We start from the raw sequence: 20623 nt of genomic DNA on the forward strand, positions 1-20623 counted from the left end.
TAAAAAGGCCTTCTACAAACTAAAAGCGTGACAGACAATTCAAATAGGTAGAGCAGTGCTCTCATCCATCAGACTGTAACAAAACCTTTGAACGACGAGTGTGTGTGTGTGTGTGTGTGTGTGTATGTATAACCTGTAGAATGTGTGTATGTGTGCCTTACCTTGATACACACTGATCAGCACCCAAATGAGGAAAGTCTTGAAAGATAACGAACGGCCCTGAAAGAGAGAAACAACACCCATGAGTGAAACATACTGCGTGTTCACATGATATGAGCTGCTGAAGGATGTAAAAGGGCCGCTGTACCTTGGTGAGGTCTTTATAAAGCTCTGGGTAGAGCAGAGCCATCTCTGGCTTCACATCCTGGTCCAGAACCAAGGAGAACACGGGGAACATGGTGTACATGGTGGCATACCTGCACGGAACAAAGCGGTGTTGAGATGCAGATGAGGTACATGCTGACATCATCATAAACATCCACACATCTGTGCCTTTTTAATATCTCGGCTGTCCAAACGCTGCAGTATTTAAAAACACATAATATGTGATATTCTGCTGCCGGGGGTCAAACAATCAAAACGATAACAAACGACAGGGTTTGGTGACGTCGTTAAGTAGCGTGATATCACGGGAGGTTTTTATTATCTGCAGAGGTCTATTTATCAATTTTACAAAGTGTTACAATTGTCAATTTATGACAAATTGGGAAAAATGACGCCATTCACAGGCGACCAAATAAACAGATTTGGTTTGGGAAAGTGCTGGAAACATTTGGGATAATGTAAGTAAACAGCTCAACAAAATATATAACAGAGTTCTGGTCGTTATTAGACGTGTTAATGCGTGACGTATTATACCTTTAAGTAATGACAAACTTTACGATGCTAAACAGGCAACGTAGAGAAAGCCAGCGAGTTAGCTCCACTGGGTAGGCTGGGTGCATCTGTGCGGTGGTGGATGAAGTTAACACACTAAGTACTCATTAGGAGACAGTACATACCCAACCATGAGGAAACCCTGGTACAAGGGCACAGAGGCAAAGTAAAATACGGAGGAGAAGACAGCCTGAGGACAGAACACAGGAATGGTGTCATAAAGTCAGTTATTTAGGGAAATCAGAACATTAACTGAAAGCAGACGTCAAGAACGAAATGTCAGCAAACACAACTATTAAAAAGTCCCAACAAGTATATTCCGTCATTGTGTTTAATGGTTGCTGTACCTGCATGGTGGAGATGATCATGCCTCTGTGCATGACGAACTGACCCAACGCAGCGGAGCGCTTGTAGCTGTTCCTGCCGTGAACCATGAGCAGCCGACCGATGTGCTTGAACTGAGTGATGGAGAAGTCTGCGGCCAGAGACGCCTGCTTCCCTTCCTGTCCCCACACACACACACACACACACACACACACACACACACACACACACACACACACACACACACACACACACACACACACACACACACACACACACACACACACACACACACACACACACACACACACACACATATAAGTACAAAGATGCAAATGCTGCTGCTGGGTTGTAAAACATTGAAGTATTTAAGTGCCATCTGCTTCTAAAGAAATTAATAAATAGCCTGAAAATTGAAAATAAAGGCAGATGCAGGATGTGTAACTTGAGTTTCAAAGTAAGGGTTATCATAAGACATTTCTTCATGCTGTTAACGGTTGTTCTAGTGTCCCTGAAGTCCTTCACAGTTCTGGGAAAGATACCAGTTTGAAGCGGAGAGCTTTATTTGTTTATTCAAGACAGTCAGAGGAAGTCTCTGACTGAATTAAGTTACAAACCTTAATCCAGAACAACACTTGAGGTCTTAATGAAAAGCTCTGGATTAACTGTTTATGTAGTTTATTGAGACTTTTACCTTTCCTTCAATTCCGATACCACAGTCTGCAGCCTGGATCATACTGACGTCATTCCCTCCATCTCCTGCAACAAAACAAACAAACACATTTATTTAACAAAGTACGCTTGAGGTTCTAAAAGTAGCAGCCATTGCTGGGTGCCTCTCTTGGTGAGCTTTGACTGCCATCTTGTGGATAAACAGAAATATTTTCTCTGGCACCTTAATCAACATTAGTGCAGCTACGTAGTGACAACTGGGATATGGCAGTTCAAGTAAAAGGACAGTTTTGAGGCACAAACTGACTCACCTCCCAATCTTCAAACACAGTATAAAACAGGACTTTGTATTTAATTAATCCGTCCTGCATTTTGCTCCCTAAGGGACTGAGCTTAATCTACACAGACATTTTCATCCCCCTCCACGGCAGAGTTTTCCCAGGCCGGTCTGTGGACCGGTGCCAACAGCCGTTCCCGGCTCGTAATGCCGCTGCCGCATCATCTGTCAACACTCGCCTATGGCGCAGGTTCTGTTGGCTGTGTGCTGCTTGAGGAGCGTGACGATCTGGGCCTTCTGAGTCGGGGAGCAGCGACAGCAGACCACCGCCGGACACTGACACGCCAGCTCCACGAACTCGTGCTCGTAATACCGCAAGCACACCTGCAACACGACAGACAGAGACGCAAAGCTCAGTTCAAGGGATGCTGAAGGTCCTGGATGTGTTTACATTATTTATTTCAGTGTATTAATCAGTTGGACTTGTAGGCCACCGTCAAAGCTAGTAGAACATTTAAATGAAAACGCTAATGTGTTTCTTTTCCAACGAAATGTAAAAGTACGGAAGTCTGGTCTTTATTGTTTTCTCTCTTGTGTTTATGACTTAGGAACAGGTGACATTCTTTCTAAGATGATTAAATTAGTTTTTTCATTTGTGAAACAGATTTTAAAAAAGTTTTGGCATGTGATTTTGTTTTTTCATAATTTACATGTGTGTTATAGCTAACACACAATATATGTACCTCTTGTTTAGAGTGCATGGAGACATTGAAACTAACCTGGAAGAAAACATTGATACTTGAGTATTACAACAACAGACACAAAGAGAAATGATCCTGACAAAAAAATTTTAATGAAACTTTTTTTCCACCTATTTTCACAGATGAAAAAATAACTTTTTTCCACCTGTTCATAATTCATAAACACCAAAGAGATAACAATTTAGACCAGAATATGGGTTCACCAGGATTTTGCTTTTCTCACTTGATGACCAACATCTAGTGAATCGTTTCGCTCTTCAAATCCTCAAGTCCTTGGTTGAACTCCAAAGTATTATTTTTTAAGTACTAGTATAAAAGTATTAAGTACTTTTTTTTCTCTCTCGCTCATCGCGTGTTTGGCTGCACCCTTAGCATCATCTGCAAGGAATTGTCGCTGTGCGCTGCGCTGTGTTGTAGTACCTCTAAGGAGTCTCCAGAGATGACCAGAGCACAGTCATGTTTCCTTCTGAAGGCGTTGAGCTCCAGATGGGCCTCTCCTCTGCTCGAGATCTGCTCGAGAGCCACACAAGACAAATTAACCGCGAGGACATTTAGGCTATGTATTTTCCATGTCCCGTTGCGCATTATGATCACAACAAAGCGCCGGGAAAAGAGGGAAAGCACAACAAGCATACCGGTTTGAAGACGTGGATGTCCTGGGTTCTGGACACCAAGTGGGAGCTTTTGGCGATGCACGTGGCCGTCTCAAGCTTGTCCCCCGTCAGCATCCAGATCTGAGGAGGAAACAAGATGCAAGTTGACTGAAGATGTGGCATTAAATACAATTAATTAGCATTTTCCTCCATGTCGTGTATCTGATTACAACCCTGAATCACTGTCGTCATATCCGGGGTTTATATCCAAAAGAATCTACAGAATTCACCAGCATCAACCAGGTAGAAGTGTTCATTTCCGTGCTAACCTTGATGCCAGCGTTCCTCAGCAGCTCCAGTGTGGGCCTGACGTCTGCTTGCAGTTGGTCTTCCACGCCGGTCAGACACAGAAGCTCCATCTCCCTCTCTAGGCTCTCCACCACGGCCGCGACCTTCAGGCTTCGGTCGTGGACGCTCAGCTTGGACTGGTTGTAGCGGTTCTGCACACACAGAGGGAGGTGGAGAGGAAAAAATAAATGAGGAATTGTGGGTTGAAAAAGGGGACTGGAACAGAGCAGGCAACTGAGAAATCAACTGGTCAACAACAAGCGAAATAACAAAATAAAAATGAGCTGAAGAGAAGACACTAAGCTATGATTGTAGACTTAAACCCAAGAGGTGTCACATTGCCAACGTTGGTACTGTACAACACTAACCTCTAGTTCCCAACCAGTAGTGTGCATCCATACCTCAAAGTCCTGATACTGCTCCTCAGACAGAGACTTCTTAGCCACCACCAGTGTCCTCAGGCCTTCTCTGGCCATGTTCCCACACTGACACACAGGAGAGGAAGATGTTAGTAAATGTTATTAAGTGTACACACACACACTTTTTAAATTATATTGTATTTTTCATTTCAGGTCATTTTTCTAAAGCTTTATCTGAAGATTTTAGTTATCTAAAATAAACATCATGTCTTTACCCCAAGATGAAAATGAATCAAACTTAGGTCAGCTCATCCGTTCTATTAGAGCGGCTGCTGTATAAGTACACCACGTACAGTACTGCCAATAGCGGCATATTGTTACCAACACCAAAGGAATCAATAGTGAATAAAATAGCCTCTGGTGAGATTCAGAGGGCACAGTAAAACAACGGGATGGATGGCGGTTTATTTTTAATATGAAACACCGATGGGGCGTTGATTGGTTATTGACAGGCAGAGAAACCGTAGCGCCGGCTGATCTGACGAGGGGGATATTACAGCCACATCTGGAACACCATTGTTCAAGAATATGACATACGGTAATTACTTCAACTTGATGTAGGTCACTAATTAAATCAAACGCTGCCCCCCAGTGCTAAATGACTCAATAATGCCAATATAATTATGAACATATGCACACAAGACCTTCGACCACCAGACTGGTGTAGACGCGGCCCGACGCGTCTCTCCATTAATGTCCTGATTACAGGACGGTACCGGGGTGAAATAAATGTCACTATGTGTGACAACGTATACGATTATACTTTCACATTTCATAACCATTTGCATGTTTGTCATCACCTCTGCCAGGCGTTAGTGTGTGCGTGTCTGTCTGTCCACGGCTAATCTTGCATACTGCTGGACCCATTGTCCCCTTTCATTTTTTGTGCTCATTTGTGACTGTAAGCTCGAGGATCTCTCGTGGTTGCGGTGATTCACAATTTTTGGAAAACCTATTTTTATACCGTCACTGACCAAACCAAAAAGGCATTTCTGGCAATCGGCTAGACCTTACCTGGTCTATTGCAGGTCACGTTTTGGCCTTTGTTGTGGCTCCAAAACTGACATCCATAGAAAAGTTTACTCTCATTTTCATCTGCCGATTAAATTCATACCCGATATGTTATGATCCACTAAAATAAGGCACGAAACTAGATGAATACATCCCTGTTTTTAGGCATCTCTGCCGCCATCTTGACTGTAAGGAAGCCAGGAGTGAGATCAGCTCTTCTTTGTTTGGGAGATCTGAACTCTACTGAGTGCACTTCTCTCGTTTTTCTAATGTTCTCATCCAGAGGGCCTCAAGTGAGCAGATGAAGATGATTTTGCTAAAAGACACTTTAAGATGACACATGGCTGCAGGGTCCAACTGGCCGATTAAGCCAAGAACAAAATGTTTGAACAAAACTTAAAGAGTTTAAAGTTTGTTCGACAGCTGCTAGAAGCTCCTAATTGTCGTTGTGCGACAATAGTGTAAATATGTTAACACATCTGAGCCTCAACAACAAGACCTTTTCCTGTCCTTCCCATGTCGTCTGTGTTGTGCAGACGCACCCCCGGTATGTAGTATTGATTACACAGCTCGTACCTCCTCCTCCAACCAGTCGTTGTACTGGACGATGCTCGCCATGGCAACATCCGCGCCCTTCATGTAGAAAGTGATGTCTCCCGTCGACTCCTCCTGAATCAAATCACAAATAACAATTAGTACGTTTTCCTGAGCGCCACAGCAGGAGAATGTAAACAGACGAACAATATGTTTCTACACCAATCATCGTGCAGCATGTTAACTTTAGAGGCCGGGTATCGAAAGACACCAGAGGGCACAGAGCATCGCAGTGATGACGGGTAGGACAGACACCTTCCACACATCATGTTGTTTAATACAAGTTTCCACACCCTGACGATGATGCCCATCCTTTTGCTCTCGGAGGTGAAGGGGAAGATCTGCAGGATGTGGAAGGAGATGATCTGTCCGGAGGGAGTCTTCAGCTGCAGGGCGGTCAGGTCTCTGTTCACCAGGGTCAGGCCGACGCTCTGCGTCCACCGCACCAGCTCCACCTGAGGAACAACGTCAGAAAAGAAAATAACAAGACCGTAAAATTTGACATTTTTCACTCCAACTTTAACTGACTGGATTGAAGATGAACATGTAAATTAAAGGACCCAGTGAAACTTTAATGCCCTGATTCCAACAACACAAATATACAAATATACAGGGTGGAGGTAGAATACACTTAACCCACAATTTGTGCAGCATTCTGGCATTTACTCAATTACGTAACACTGAGAAATGAATAAGCAGCAAATATAAAAGGATTTGGGGAAAAAAAACGTACAAATAACAAGTGAAAATACCATGTCTTTTCAAATCTTAGAATGATCACTCTCCGCCAAATAGTATTAGGTTAACAGGGAAATGACTTGAGGGAACAAAAATCCAAAAGGAGTGCAGACCGTGAAGCTGACCGAATCTAATTCCACTTGCGTTTGAAAGACAAGGCATGAGAGAGTTACGGCATCCTCCAGAGCCGCCGAGCTCTTCTCATTCAGCTCCAGATAAGTGTTTTTCTGTTTCTCTTTCCTCTTTTTCTCCTCAGCAGGAACTGCGGCCCCCCCCCCCCCCCCGAGTGAGCGATCAGCTGCACACGACTCAATCCTCAATGGGTTCATTTTCAATTTGCTCACTCAAAGGTTGTTATTATACTCTGACCTACAAATTGGAACTTCCTCTTAATACCCCGTCATTTCTTCCCGCTCCCCCCTTTGAGCTCCGTAAAAAAAGGAGCCGCCTATATTTACTTAACACACATCTGTGTGTCATTATCCTGGTGTGTGTGTGTGGGTGTGTAGCTACACTAACAGGCACATACACATACACAGACCATGTGCAGAGGATCCTGAACCTAGCTCTAAAATCTACTCTTTCAGATCTACAGGAACTATTTAAAGCGATTGTTAGCTTTGACACAAACTGCATGTGAATCAGGTGTTTCAACGGCAATACAAAGGACTACTTTATGACAACGGGGGGGCGGCTTAAACAACCCGATCAATCGTTTCAACTGTGCTCCAGTGATCATGCAAATCTCCGTGGCAGCACTGCCTTTAAACTCAACAGCAGCTCGAGCATGTCATGACCGTTAACGGTTTGATTCTCTTCCTGTGATGTCACTGGTAATACAAAAAGGTGCAAAACTCAAGAGCTGAATTCAGGTTAAGGTAGTGTAACACATGTTACACATGTGTCGGATATGGTACAGAATCTCTATGGACTTTAATCTATTTTGAAGTTCAGGACAAAAATGTGCCCAATGAAAGCCTTAAAAACACATGTTTTAATCCAACAGCTATATATATATATAATATATATATATATATTAGTGCTGGGCAACGATTAAAATATTTAATCGCAATTAATCGCATGGATTTTTTGCGATTAATCGTATTGTTATGGCAAAGTTCAATAACGAATTCAAAAGTAGTGTATCGCGCACTTTTATTTTAAAAGTACTGCTATATGAACAAAAGTGCAATAACATTTGGTTCACGAGATGCAGGTAGCATGTTTTATACTTAATGTGAATATAATTCATACTTTGTTGGCATCTTATTCTGAAAACCGGATGTTCGTCTGAAGAAACCGGATGTTGTCTCACGTTAATGTTTCCACTAACTTTCAAAGTCCTTCTCTCGCTCCAGATCTGTGCCGTTTCATTGAGTTTACCGAGAATTTCAGCATATAGGTGCACTAACATGTAAGTGTCTGCTGACTATACCGCAGCGATGTCCAGTAGTCTCCAGGGAGAGCAACAGCTGGTGCAGCTTCTCTCTTTATTTCTGCCCCCCCCCTCGACCAGAAGCGGAAGTCGCCTTTTCTCTACGGCAACCCTGAAGGGACATCATATCTCCAATACAAAATGATAAACATGAGACAGTCTGTTACAATAATAATAAATTAAAAATACTTACCTGTTTTTTTTGTTGTTGTTTTATTATTATTATTATTTTTTTCCCATCTCAAAAGGCTCAAGGACACACACACACACACACACACACACACACACACACACACACACACACACACACACACACACACACACACACACACACACACACACACACACACACACACACACACACACACACACACACACACACACACACACACACACACACAGGCTTTTATCCCACTGTTCTTGTCATCCTCTTGTTGTTATGTATATGTATTGTCTCTTGTCTTTCAATTAAAAAAAAAAAAAAAAAAAAATTATAATAATAAATTTAAAAAATGCGTTGACGCACGATAAAATAATTGTCGGCGTTAATTAATTAATGCTTTAACGCGAAATTAACGCGTTAAGTTGCCCAGCACTAATATATATATATATATATATATATATATATATCACTATTATATCAGGCTTCTTAATCTAGAGTCCTGGCTTTAAGAGTGCTGTACTGTAGTTATTACTGTTTTGAACCATTCCCAAAAACATGCTATTTTACTGGTTTGATGCATGCAACTAAATCAATGCTGTTGCTAAACATAAACATATCCCAGAATACAACATTCAACATTCCTTTCATAAAAGCAACAACATTGGCATTATGTAAACACACCAGCATCTAAATGATTAAAACATATTGCAGTTATGACCAGGACTGGTTAAAAGATTTGACTATTAATAATAAATCTGAATATAAGATTTTAAATGTTTCCAACGTAGACCATGTTTTCCTCTAAGAAACTTTTAAAAGTAAATGCCCAGCATGAAGACCTGATACTTTATCTGCATGTTTAAGCTCTTTATCTGAATCTTCCTCCCTTGTGCTACAAATTCCTCGTACACTCAGTGGAACCGCCAGTTACCGACAACTGCATGATAAAGCACCCACCTTCCTGGTCATGGCGGTCATTAAACCCAACAGTCAAATGCTCCTGTCTGATATTACAAAGGGTTAAAGGTCACAGGGGGACTCTGTTCACAGCGCGGCTGACCAGCAGGTCAGATGACCCCCCGTGCCGACCTCGGCGGCCGGCCCCACTTCATCTCCTTAATGACGGCTCATTACATTAGAGAGGCTGAGCGGAGAGCCGGGGGCCAAACAAACTATCGCTGACAGAGGAGCGGTGGCCAAAGATCTGATGCTGCGGTGGACCAGAGCGAGGAGACGAGGAGGGAGAGAGGGAGAGAGCACAAAGAATGGAGCAGGAGGGCAAGGGAGAGCTCCGCCGACAATCTCAGACCTCCACCTCTCATCGTCTCCGGGAGAAAATTAAATATTGATCAATTCAAGCAGTGAGAGACAATGGAGAGAGGGGAGATGGAGCAGAGTGGGCAGGGATATAAATGAATATATACATCAACTCAGGGGGGAGGACAGACGGGCAAAATGGAAAACAGAGATTTATCTTTCGATAGCTTTTTTTTTTATCTTCATTTTGATTACTAGACGTCAAGACGCAAAGTACGCAACTCTCACAAAGGCTTTACGAAGCCTCGCGCTTCACGAGCGATAAACATGCCAACTGTCTTAAAATGGGTGTGTGTGGGAAGATGAACTACCCTTCACTACGCATTAAACGTCTCTTTAAACAAATACTGACTGCAACTTTTCCTGATCAAAAACCTTTGCCTGTATTCAATTATCATCAGCGCTAAATTTCTCTATTGATAAATTCTTCAGTATGATTAGAGAGGGCTATATATATATATATATATAAAAGGCTGAGTAGCACCTTGAGCCATAAAAGCTCTTGGGTTACACGGAGTAACGGCCATAGGGATGCCTTCGGGGATCGTTTCTGTGCTGCATTCTTCCGTCAGCTGGAGCGGCAAATTCTCAGGAAGCAAATACAGACGATTGGGTGTCTTAACCTCGAAGAGGAGTTTGTGACCTCCCGACTTTGTGTTCATGAAATGACTATTATGACGAACCAGGGTCATTCAGGATCACCAATCAAACATTAAGACAAGACAGGGAACTGTGGAGAGGGACAGAGTTTCTGATAATCTCCCGCTTCAATTTGGTTCTGGTTGTTTATTGTTTATTATCTCTCTAAAATAGCATTTTAGAACAAAGGCTGAAAATAGTCAAATGATCGTCAAAATGTAAAGAACTGATGTTTGTTCTAATAACATCCACAAATCCTAACAAAGGTGATTTGAAACGGTTTGAATTATGAGCATTGGCAAAAGGCCAATAACAGAAAGAGCTGATCGGTCATGTTAATTAAATGTTCGCTACGTTAGAACTTATTTGAAAAAGGCATTTCATTCAGCGCATCAACTCTTTTTCAACAAAAACTAAAAAACACCTCAAGCGAGAGGAAAACCTGTTTTGCGCTGTTGAGGAAGTTTTATTGAATTTTGCTTTGATTCTATTCGGCTTTTTCTAATGAGGCATTACATAAAAATACGTTGATGGAAACACGGCTGGTGTGTAAAACACAGATTTGCTTGAGTGCAGTACGATGACACTGGACCCATAGAACACCTTTCAAGTAGAATAAGGGCCGAATGTTTGGGAGCAACCTCTGAAATACCAACACCACCAATTATTTTTCTTTTGACTTCTATTTTCGACTCAGGCTGGACGTGCTAAGTCCGTATCTCATATGTACCTCGTCGGGGCTGGAGGCCTGGTAGGTGCGGTTGTCGTCACTGAAGTCCTGGTCGGCCTCGGCGGACTCCGTCTCTCCGTTCACGATGGCGTGCGACTCGTAGACGGGTGTGACGTTGTGGCACAAGGCGATGGCCTTCACCGCCTCGTGGATGCGACTGCTGACACTCTTGCGGACTTTCGGGCCCGACGTCTGGGTCTTCCGCGATGGAGTGGAGCCGCTGGTGCTGCCATTGGAGGGCTGGGAGGTCACCTGGCATCGCAATAAACAACGTGAGCCACGGAGCGAAATGATGCCATTTCAGTCACATCTATCTGTGACTCATGTCTGAGCTGAATATAGTCGCAATAGTAAATTATCCTTTTATCCAATCAGTATACCTACAAGTTGGAAAACCTGGATGTGAAATACATTACACAATCTTTTCAGACCAAGAAGCTGTGTATTGGAGTGAACTAGATCTAATCCTACACTCGCAGTTCAATTCACACCGACGCCCCTGGACACAGCGACGATAAGTGGTGTATCACCGACTCCATTGTGTCATATCTGATTCGGGGACCTTTTATGTGTTCCGCTGTTTTGACATCAGCCATCAGTTTAAGTGGGTCGTGACTAGCGAGCAGGCAGACAGCCCAGCTGTGTTTGACGGGGGGCGACGCGCTCTACTGAAGCGTTTGATTTTGGCTTATTATTGACCTTCGATCCTGCCAGGAAGGGGAGCGAGCGAGGGGAGTACAGTAGGGATGACAACCTTCATCAAGAGTGACTGGAAGATCAATGGAGAGATCACCGGGTCGTGTTGTCGGACGAGTTTAGTGTCTGAGCTACATGTGCATGTCAGTGAATGCACAGCGGAGGTATTAGACAGCAGGTCTGTGTCAAACAAACGTGGCTAATTATGCTGGATTAGGTAATAAAATATTAGTTATTCAACTAGTCCAACAAAACTTTTAAATACCTTAATGTGTATGCATCATTATGTATATATAAAAGTTATGAGTAAAAAACAGGTATAAATGGGGTTGCGATTGATATTCGGATGTACAAACATCATAAAACATCTCTGTATCTCTGTAGCCCAGAGAGTTGACAGATGATTAAAGTTGTCCTCATGTCGATTGGAGCTGAAACAATTAATCTGTAACTATTAAATACTTGTTTTATCACTTTTTAAGTAAAAAAGCAGAATATTCGTTGGTTCCAGCATCAGAAATGTGAGAAGTTGCTGCTTTTCTTTGTCATATGTGATAGTAAATTAAAAAAAAAAGGTTATTTCTGACTATTTTTAAAGATTTATAGAACAAACAGTCAATTGATTCGTCGATAAAACGGACATGAAATGACATTAACTGTTAGTTGCTGCACTAATCTGGATGGAATAATGTTTAAAAGAAGCGTCCTGTAATCATGTAGCTGTGACAGTAAAGAAACAGCAACTCATTGCCGCTCTGCACTGCCTCAGCTGTGCAGCTCTAAAAAGACTAGTCATTTTTCATTAGCTGAGATTACACATAAGGGTGTGGGGCAGATGGTTTCAGTGTCGACCAGCTGTTCGGAGCTGGCTGAGAACGGAACAATATCATTCTGTCGAGGCTGCGGCCAGATCTGAGCCGCACGGCGAGGAAAACACTTGCTTACAGTATGTGGAGTCGCTCGGGGACGCTGCGTGATGAATGAGCAACACGGGCTCCTTTCCTGGAAAACGCATCCTGAGCGAAATATAAAAATGGATTAAAGTGATCTACAGGGAGAGGCCTGAATAAGCAGGAAAAAACATATCCTGTCCCTGTAAGTGACAAGTTCGGCTTTCATTTCGTTGGTTCTGTCCAGTGTTGCACACCGGATCGTGTCAATTTTATATTATTTAATGGGAATTAATAACTTCATACTGCTAAAAGGAATAAAAAGGAGAAAGATGAGCCACTCCCAAGTTAGCACAGAAACTCTACGCTACAGTGTCCTGAATGAACATCTTACCTGTGCATATGACTGGACTATTTGGCTCTGTATCTCATCCATGGTGTCAGTGCCGTAGGATACTGTTCCCAGGTGCAGCCGCTTGAAGACCATTTCGTTCTGTGTCAGAGTGCCTGCATGTTCAGAAGACCAGTTTAGACAGTTACAAACAAATCCTAAAGAAATGACATCACCTACATAGTACTCCTCCGTTACCGTCTTTCACATCATGACTGCTCTTATTTCTGGTATTGTCACAGCCTAATCTCTATAAACAGATTACGCATTCATATGTAGAATCTGATGGCAACGGGACAAGATTTTGGTACCAGAAATGGTCTGGTTTACGTTTGTAGTCTGGGTAGTATTGACCAATCACGTTCCACTCAGCTTTGGTTGAATGCAGGTAAACAGTCCGTTTGAAAAAAAAAGAAAAAGAAAAAGAGGTGTAACGCATTGGCCGAAAAATAATCTGGCAACTCATCGTCACAGCACACAAAAAAAGAAGTCTTGGCCCTGATATCCGCTGAACCCCACAAATATAGCCTCTTGCCCCCCAGAGGCTTATCTTACAGCGAGCTGCAAAGTTGCTGGTCACAATGTAGCCAATAACGATAACAGCTAGTTAAATTCAGCCATTGTCCAATAAATTATTTCACTTTTAGGAGACCATGCAGCAACCTCCAGGTATGAAAAGTAAAACCAATGCTGAAGAGCCTTAAAGCTGCATTCTCTCTAGTGACCATCAGGGGGCGACTCCTCTGGTTGTATAGAAGTCTATGAGAAAATGACTACTTCTCTCTTGATTTATTACCTCAGTAAACATTGTAAACATGAGTTTATGGTCTCAATCTCTTGTTTCAAGTCTTCTTCAATACAGCATGATGTTCATTTAGTAAATGATGGTCCATTTAGAGTCAAACAGACCATAAAGCAGGGTATGCTTTAGGGCGGGGCTACACGGTGATTGACAGGTCGCTACCACAGCGTTGTCCGGTCATCTTTCAACTTTAACCCTTTCACAGTCTGTTTTCAGCTCATGAAAGATAATTATAACACGTTGGTCGCCTGGAAATGTCTTATTCCGAGTTCGGATGTACTTAGCTGTACCCTCTCGTGTCACTTTTAGTGGCAAAAAAAAGTTGGCGACGATCAAAAGGCCAAACTATTGGGTGAACTAATGGGGGATGTCACGGTGACTACATCCCATTCGTATATACAGTCTATGTTAGAGAATGGTATGGGTCCCTTAAAAGTATGAGGAAAATGTTAACTAAGGACCTTCGAGCGACACATAAGGGAATACTTAAGCAGTTAAGGGCAAAAACTAAAGAAAAGGAAAATCCTTATGGTGAATTTATGCTTAGACTGCCAGGTGTAAAAATACATCAGAGGTGTTTAAATCACACAGCCACTACCTCATAGCAAAAATAGAATATATTCAAAGCCACTTAACATCTCTGAAAGCACACACACAAGAACGAACACACACACACACAAGAACGAACACACACACATTCACACACACACACACACACACACATTCACACACACACACACACACACACACACACACACACACACACACACACACACACACACACACACACACACACACACACACACACACACACACACACACACACACACACACACACACACACACACACACACACACACCATTTGTCCCCAGAGGACTGCCTACAATGCATCATGGGACCTGCAGGCTGGTGTGACTGCCTTCTCATTGACCTAATCTCATTACCAATATGGACTGCATGTCCTCTCTGACTAACAGACAAGACACACCATCGCATACAAAAAGACTGAGCGAATGAAAAACAAACTTTGAAAACGAGGGCAACGGCCTGATTTAATGGATGTCTGTTGCCAGAATGTGTGCCGATAGAGCATAAAGCTGATTAGAGGGCATCTACCTCCCAAAAACATTAGAGCCACGGGGTTAACCAATTCTATTGGATTGATTGTTTGTTCTTCTTTCCATGTGCTTTAACTATCAACCTGGATAAATAGGCTCTACAGCTAATCTATTCCTACCTAGATCAGCGGGGTAAGACAAAGAAGCATGTTCGGGCCACCGCAGGAGTTTATCACTCTGGCACACTGGCTAGCGTTAGCAAAGAGCGGCTATTTGTTATTAGAAAATCAGGCCAGGAGGATAAACAACACAAATTCAGAAGATTTGGTGAAACTTTGGTCCGCAGGTCTTTTGTTAAACTCACAACATTGACAAGCTTATTGTTCAACTGCAATTAAGTGGCTTAGTTGTAATGTGAATTAATGATGTATCAAAGTATGAGGTCTTACATGAGCAAAGTGCAATTTTACAGGAGATGTTAGTCCAACTTGTAGTGATGTGATGTGCATTTTATTGGGATTATTACATGATATTTATATATATTATTTTTATTGTGCTTCTTTTTTATGCCCTATATCAGTGGAACATTAGGTTCCACTATTATCACGTTACAGCTCTTTTAAATATGATTGAGCTCTAATTGTACTAAGAAAGTGAATTCCACTGAACACCTGATATGCATTCATGTCTGGCGCAGGGTCACAAAGTGCTTAACAGGGCAGAATTACAAACATAAAAAACACAAAGAGACCATATAAGGGCCAATCATTTACATACACACAGAAAATACAAAATTAAAACATGGTTTAAAAGCAGGTCTAGGACATGGGTTTTACCCAAACGCCAGTCTAAAGAGGTGAGTTTTGAACTGATTTCTGAATGCGTTCACAGAATCTGCAAAGCGTAGGGGTGCAGGCAGAGCATTCCACAGCCTCGGTGCTACTGCCTCAAAAGCTCGGTCACCACGGGTCTTAAGGCGAGTGCGTGGGACAGATAACCTAACATGTTTGACCCGAGAGCGCAGGCGGGTGAATAAGGGTGAAAGTAGATCAGCTACATACAGTATGTAGGAGCCTGACCGTGTAGTGCTCTGTAAGTGAGAGTGAGTATTTTAACGTGGATCCTAAATGCTACAGGGAGCCAGTGAAGAGATCTGAATGTTGTGTATGCTTGATAACACAGCCGTGATCGTGCTTTTTTGAGTTCCCAAAATAAGTGTTGACTATAAAACCTTTACACCTACAGTAGACACATTCTGCCATCAGAACGTGAACAGCCTACGTTGTATGCAAACCAGTTGCCCTCCTGATGCGAGTTGTAATTTGGCTTTAACTTAAATCTACTGTAGAGGTAATATTTCTTCAGCATGTGTGGACACCTACCCGTCTTGTCTGTCAGCAGATAGACGAGCCGGCCCAGTTCTTCTGGGATGGTGCTGGTCCTCACCACAGTCCCGGGGATGTTTTCGTCTTTCATGATCATCCAGCCGTAGGCCGACTTCCCCATGTCCAGGTTTACACGCAAGCTACACGTGGGAAACAAAAAGCCAAAGCTGTGATGTATCACAGAACTAATGACAATAAAAACATGCAACAAAAGCTCAATTAAAGATCTGGTATGTTTGAGAAAAAAGAAAAAGAAACAGATGGGGAGCTATGGTTTCAAAGCATGGGTTGATTATTTTCTATTTTATTGCATTTATTTTTTTCCATTTTGAGACCAAATGTTCTGCTTGAAAAAAAAAAAAACACTATACAGCCATATTTATTTGGCTATGGTCCCAACAAAAACAAAAACAAAATCAAAGAATGAAGAGAATCTCTAAAGAAAGTACCTGATGGGGATGATGTAAGAGAAAAGCACGATGAATCGGAAGAGGTTGCGGAACCAAGGACCCACAAACCCCTGCACCGCTACCATGACAATAGACAGGACCACCTGGGCCAGGAACAGGGCCTTGGTGAGGCGGTTCAGCTCCAGGTCCAGTAAGCCAACCTGTGGGTAACAAGAGGTCAGAGGTCAAAACAGCAGACATTACAACATCACCGCCCTACTAATTTCCTCTAAGCAGGTTAGCATGGAATTCATTATTAAGACAGTCGTGTGTGGATTAGGTTTGGTCCATTCTACACTGCTCCGCTTGAGGACAGTGAGGTTTTCCTTCAACTGGAATCAAATAATTTGACTGGATATTAAGAGTAAAAATCTTTTTCCTTTTCCGACGGCTTACGCTAGAGAAGACTCTTTGTAACGCTCCCATCTGCTCCCAAAGCCTTACAATATGCTACAGAAAGCCAGTGAAAGACATTCTTAGCTGCAGGCTTTTATCATGCAAACCATGTGTACGACATAAATACGTTTATTGGTGGCACTGTTTTGTGGTAAACCACAAGCTGCATTATTGTCATGCTGAAGTATTGTGCTTGAATGCAACGGAGGGTCAAAGGGTCTCAGATAAATAGATAAAGTTCCCATATTGAGATGGCTTTCTGGAGAGAGAGAGAGAGAGAAAAAAAAAAGGGGGGTCAGAGTTGTCCTTTATTTTTTGAGTGTATCTCCCAGCCAATGGAGCATGTGGGAAAAAGATGTCAAATAAAGAAGTGCCCTTCCCCTTTTCTGGCAGCGCTCACAGCGAAGCCCTGTACACAGAGGGCTTTCTTCTGACGCACCACGCTTACAAAAACAGCAGAACATAACATCTCTCCTCCCTCAAATAAAAGGAACCGGCTCTGAAAAGGAGGGGAGGTGAAGGGGGGGAGGGGGGGGCAAGCGCGTATAAAAAGCAGCGGAATTCCTCCACCGCCCCAAACCCCCACCAGGCCCATTCCCCTGAGGACTGGGAGAGCTGGGAGACCAGTGTGACTGATTTATCAGTTGCTGTTAAAGTCCCAGAAGCAGGGTGCGCAGAGGAGAAGGGTATCTCCCCACCCCAGCGCCTCGCTACACGGTTCATGGTTGAGCTATTGAGAAAAATAGAGGGTTTGGGTGGATTAAAATGAGTAAAAATTAGGACGGAGAGCACAGTGCGTGCCTGAAAAGCAAAGGATCCCCTTCTGCTTGAACAATGGCTGGTCAAAATTTTTCCAAGCCTTGCCGGGGATCAGATGAAGTCATTATTCATTCAGTCAAGGGGAGGGGAAAAGGACTCAATTACCTCAACCTAAAGATGCTATCAATGAATTTAAAAAAAAGAAGTGCATTTTTTTTACTCTATTCATCTCCAAGCCATTAAAAGGGAAAGGAATGATTCAATCAGCCTGTGCTGTGTGGCTTGTACCTCTGATGAAGAACTGTTGCCACGGGAATATTCATCGAGTTAAAACCGAAGAATATCGAGACTTCAGTAAGTAGTGTGTTGTTTAGTGCCTCTGCACATCAAGAAAGTCAAGAAAATAAACTGAAATTGACTTTTTTTTTTTTTTCCAACAGTCTGAGAGACGTGTGGAGAGAGACGAGTATTGGGTACTTGGATATGTACTTCAAACAAACACTGCTTATTGACGAGCAGCCTCTCGTCAAATGACTTTGTTCTGCCTCTTTACTCGGACGGAGGTCCGTCTCACAATGCCGAGACAAAGAGCGAATCCGTGGCCGACTGTTCTGTCAGATTGATCAAGTGCAGGCATTGTCCTGGCCGGTGTCACAACAGATTATATGAGGCCAAAACGTTCCTGCGACTTTAGCCACACTGTATCGACTTTCCATCCCCAATCTCCAGTCTCCATATTGGCACTTCTGACATCATCTCCTTGAAATATTGAATTCCTCTCAGCTGTCGGGCTTACACAAAACAGTGCCCTCCCCCCCCCCTCCCCCCCTTCACCCGCCCACCGCTGTTCGACCGGCCACATCAGCGTTCTTAATAAAAGACAACGGTGTCAAAACTGTGCTGCAGTAGGGGAAGTAGCGTGTTGTGCCGCGGAGAGAGCTCTAGCGGTGCAGACTGCTGTGAGGTGAGAACTTTGTGTGTAAAAGTCACGGCAGATGCGCCGCGGCCGGAGCGCTGCCTCTGAGATCCCACCGATGCACGCCTCTATCTAGCTCCACTATCTTCCAGGTAAAATCTTATATTTAGAATCTGATTTTCATTAATCTCCCCGATCGGGGGACAAAACACTCGATGGGGATTCCGCGGGATTAACTTTCTGCAGAAAATGTCATTTAAATCCTCGGTTAGTTAATTTCCCTTTTGGTTAATTAGCAGCCGGCGTTGACCTTTTGCATTGACAGGTCCAACTTTATCTAGAAAGTCAAGGTTACAAAACCACCTCGCCATAGTGATTGATTAGTGATTAGAGGCCGGGGGGGCCGGGGGGGGCGATGGCGAGAGGGGAACTTGGAACAGATGTTACTTTGTGAGAGGCGTCTCACCCTTTGAAGCCTGTACAAAACATGTGTATTTATGCTGGCATCACCTGACGGGCCTTTGGTTTGGGCAATGCATGAAAAATACAACAAATCTTGAATTGACCCCAAAATCAGTGCAAATCCGTCATTTGACATTTGAAGATGTCATCTTGGACATCATTTGTTTAAAAATAAAAATACCCTCACATTTAAAGTATCTGTGACCAAAAAGTGCTAAACAAATCACAAACTTACAAAAAATAAAAAGTATTCACCTTGTTCTTGGCAGAGGACGTGTTCAGTACGCTTCTGGTCTCCTTGCCCGTGTAGATCACCACCCCGATCACCGTGCCTGCCAAGGAGAGAGACAAGGAAAGTAATGCTGCTCATTAACTGCACCCCACCCCCACCATCACCATCTCACACACACACACACAAACATACGTGCACACACTCATCTTGGTCAAGCAAGATGAACTGCATGAGAGGAAACACAATAAGGCTGAGCTGAGGCCGTTTAGTCTCATTGCCACTCAAGCCAACAGACAGGAGTTTAATACGCTTAGAGTCTCGGGGCCTTCAGCCACCCTATGGAAGCTCATAAAACCTGATCAATACACTGCCATCTTTATTTGCCAATTCATTACGGTGGCCTTATTACAGAGGATTAATGAGTCATTAATATTAAATGAGCTTAATGGGAGAGCAGAGGCAATAATAAAAACGAAATACAGCCCCTGAAATCCCCAAACTATAAAAGGAGGAAAGTGAAGAGCAGAGAGAGAGAGAGAAAGAGAGAGAGAGAGACGGAAAGAGACCAGTGGTGAGGAGAGAGGGGTGATGAATTGCTCTCGTCGACTTCTACATTCAGAAATATCGGGCCATGTGACAAATGGTTTGTGGCTCAGCATGCAGAGGGGCTTCAATTTGAATATGCGAACAACCAATTCTCTCGTCACAGCTGGACTGGGGCCTGTGAGAGAGGGAATATGCAGGGCGATCCCGGGCCGGCTCAAGTGCCCAGAATGCCGGTGAAGAGTCCGTCAAGGAGAGGCTTGTGAGGGACAATGACATTCCCGAGTAGCGATGATGTAAGGGGTCTAAGTCAGGCTTTTTAGTGCGAGTGTGTGTGTGTTTGTTCTTCTGGTCAAGGTCAGGCCAGAGGGGAGAGCAACACCGCAAATCAATGGTGTGGCCGTCGCTGAGAGCGTCACAAACACTCAACTGACACAGGCCTTACTGTGGGGAATCGCCAAGTCGGAGCGAGGGAGGATTACCTCAACTCTGGGTATTCTTTGAACAACATGGCAGCATCAAATCAAACGCCTTTCGGGGTTTAATGCTACGACTCTTTGTGACAAGAGGAATCACTTAAATCACAGAGCACAATGACGAGGAGGGACTGGAGTCGCTTTTGTTTCAGGGTTTCAAGCCATCAGCTACGTTTATGTGAATATAAATGTGTCTCCTGTGATCCACATTTACCCTGCTGTGCGCCACTACGGGGGGGGGGGGCGAAACTCAACAAGGGCCCCTGTCTA

General features: G+C 43.3%; 1 protein-coding gene across 4 annotated transcripts in view; it reads right to left on the minus strand.

The window, feature by feature from the left end:
• Window positions 1-20623, minus strand: part of atp9b (ATPase phospholipid transporting 9B) — a 43661-nt gene that overhangs the window by 4828 nt on the left and 18210 nt on the right. For all 4 annotated transcript variants that reach the window (XM_076105448.1, XM_076105450.1, XM_076105451.1 and 1 more), the window contains 17 exons: window positions 19358-19434; window positions 16570-16730; window positions 16118-16260; window positions 12878-12990; window positions 10898-11149; window positions 6169-6330; window positions 5858-5950; window positions 4253-4336; window positions 3833-4003; window positions 3546-3644; window positions 3331-3420; window positions 2389-2533; window positions 1895-1959; window positions 1224-1379; window positions 1002-1066; window positions 308-416; window positions 162-219 (listed from right to left, as the gene is read on the minus strand). In XM_076105448.1, the coding sequence (XP_075961563.1) occupies window positions 162-219; window positions 308-416; window positions 1002-1066; window positions 1224-1379; window positions 1895-1959; window positions 2389-2533; window positions 3331-3420; window positions 3546-3644; window positions 3833-4003; window positions 4253-4336; window positions 5858-5950; window positions 6169-6330; window positions 10898-11149; window positions 12878-12990; window positions 16118-16260; window positions 16570-16730; window positions 19358-19434 (2043 nt within the window). The remainder of the gene's footprint in view (window positions 1-161; window positions 220-307; window positions 417-1001; window positions 1067-1223; window positions 1380-1894; window positions 1960-2388; window positions 2534-3330; window positions 3421-3545; window positions 3645-3832; window positions 4004-4252; window positions 4337-5857; window positions 5951-6168; window positions 6331-10897; window positions 11150-12877; window positions 12991-16117; window positions 16261-16569; window positions 16731-19357; window positions 19435-20623) is intronic.

This window comes from Anarhichas minor, unplaced genomic scaffold (assembly GCF_050575085.1).
Source record: "Anarhichas minor isolate MPS153535 unplaced genomic scaffold, ASM5057508v1 ptg000033l, whole genome shotgun sequence".
Lineage (NCBI taxonomy): Eukaryota > Metazoa > Chordata > Actinopteri > Perciformes > Anarhichadidae > Anarhichas > Anarhichas minor.